Source organism: Opisthorchis viverrini, assembly GCF_000715545.1.
Source record: "Opisthorchis viverrini unplaced genomic scaffold opera_v5_923, whole genome shotgun sequence".
In the NCBI taxonomy this organism is placed as follows: Eukaryota; Metazoa; Platyhelminthes; class Trematoda; order Opisthorchiida; family Opisthorchiidae; genus Opisthorchis; species Opisthorchis viverrini.
In genome coordinates, this window is record NW_008752575.1 from 1 (window position 1) to 1,860 (window position 1,860).

The following is a 1,860-nucleotide window of genomic DNA, read 5'->3' on the forward strand; positions in this document are numbered from 1 at the left end:
ATTCCTTGGATATTCATTGTTCTGGAATATTCTGAATACATGGTTTCCTTCCTTCTTTCGCAATTTTGTGGTACAGCCGTGCCTCCGCCCTCCTGAACAGGGTGTGGACGTCACTCTTCTTGTTGTCTACTGGATGATTGCTGTTGTAGTGCAGTATTTGACCCGTATGTCTGTTTCCAGAGTTCTGTTCACCTATCTCTTCACTAAAACGTTCAAGAATGATAGTCGGTTGTTCCTTTCCATTTCAATTGCAAACTTGATATATCCAAACTTGTGTCCTGAGTCCGTTTGATGATAACAGAGATGTTGTCCACGTGGTAGGTCCACAGCTTTGGATTAATGGTTGGCTGTACCGCACGCTCTTACCATTGCGTTACCGCCTCAGCGATAAATCCTAATATAGGGGATCCCACTGGAGTTCCTTTCAGTTCCTTTCCTTAGTCCGTCGAAAGTAAAGTATGTATCCATGCAAAAGTCCGGCAGTTTGCATATACTTTCAGATTTCATTGTTTCTATCGTGTTCGGATTATTCTGAAGAAGTTCTTCTATGGTTTTTCTGGAGCGGTTGTGGTTGATTAAAGTGAACAGTGATGTGACATCAAATAAAATCTTGATTTCATCCTATTTCGTACTGACATTTCGTTGTTTGCGTTGAAATTGACCTGAATTATCGATAATGAGTTCCGATTCAGAAATTAAGTGTTTCAATCTTCTCCATATGTAATTGCTGGTGTGTAAGATGGGGTTCCTGGACGTGAAACGATTTGTCTAAGTGGATTTCCTTCTTTGTGCACCGTAGAATTGTGCAATGTTGGTAACATCGGCATCCATGCGTGGTGCTTTCAGTTTCTTGGGCGTCGTGTTGATTCGATTGATGATGTTTGAAGTTAGATAATGATCGATTGACTTGGCCATGCGTGGTGCTTTCAGTTTCTTGGGCGTCGTGTTGATTCGATTGATGATGTTTGAAGTTGGATAATGATCGATTGACTTGGAGGTCATGGTGTCATTTAGCAGTTGTTTGGCCTTTTCAATGAAATCTGGCTTGTCGGTTATCAACGTGATGCCCCTTTGTTCACCGGTAGTATTCCGATTGTTCCGTCATTTTTGTAGATTCCTGAGTGCGTCTCATTCTTGTTTGGAAATCATTAGCACGTTTCTATTTTGTCCGCCCGCCGGTAAGATTGTCTGCCCAATCTGTTGTTGAACATTCCCGAACATTTTGTTCGCTTTCAGGGCGCGTTTCAAGCTAGCTAAACAATCTTTGTAAGATTCGTTTTCGAACTTTAAGTTAAGTCCCTTCATTAGAAGTTCTTGTTAGGTTCTGCTGAATTGGCGGCCAGATAAGATTTCGATCCAAGTATCCCAGCTGTGTGGCGGCCAGATAGGATTTCAATCCAAGTGTCCCAATTGTGTTTTTTGTCCCTTGTGAGCTTGCGCAATTTCGTTTCCATGGCTGTTCTGTCTGCTCGGCGTCCAATTGCTATTTCAAGTTCTGCTAATTGGTGTGGACCGGTTTTGGCCAGACAACTTGTCTTGTTCTCGAGGATAACCTTTTCATATTTTCCGAGATGACTGTGTGCGTCTTTGACATTCGTCTGCCATAGTGTCTTGCTAGGGCCCACGCTAGTGGATGGTCTACTGCCGGTGTGTAATTAGTGCAGGGTGGCAGCACTTTCCTATGTAGACATTCGTGGGTGAATTATGATCGTTCGCGTGTAGAGGCTTGTCCACAGGTGTGGTTATCCCAGCAACAAGCTTCGCTGAGCGCCGTACGCTCAAATTGGTTTCCTGGAGAGTAAGATGTTGAATCCCTTGTTTTGCTAATTCACTATGATTACAGGAAACCGAATTCTACGG

At 43.2% G+C, this 1,860-nt stretch overlaps 1 protein-coding gene across 1 annotated transcript in view; it reads right to left on the reverse strand.

Moving 5' to 3' along the window:
• Positions 1-1,304: 1,304 nt before the first annotated feature.
• T265_12105 (hypothetical protein) overlaps positions 1,305-1,860 on the reverse strand; it is a gene marked incomplete at both ends in the record, with an annotated part of 17,156 nt that continues 16,600 nt past the window's right edge. The window contains one exon of the mRNA XM_009179086.1: positions 1,305-1,641. Coding sequence (XP_009177350.1) covers positions 1,305-1,641 — 337 coding nt within the window. The remainder of the gene's footprint in view (positions 1,642-1,860) is intronic.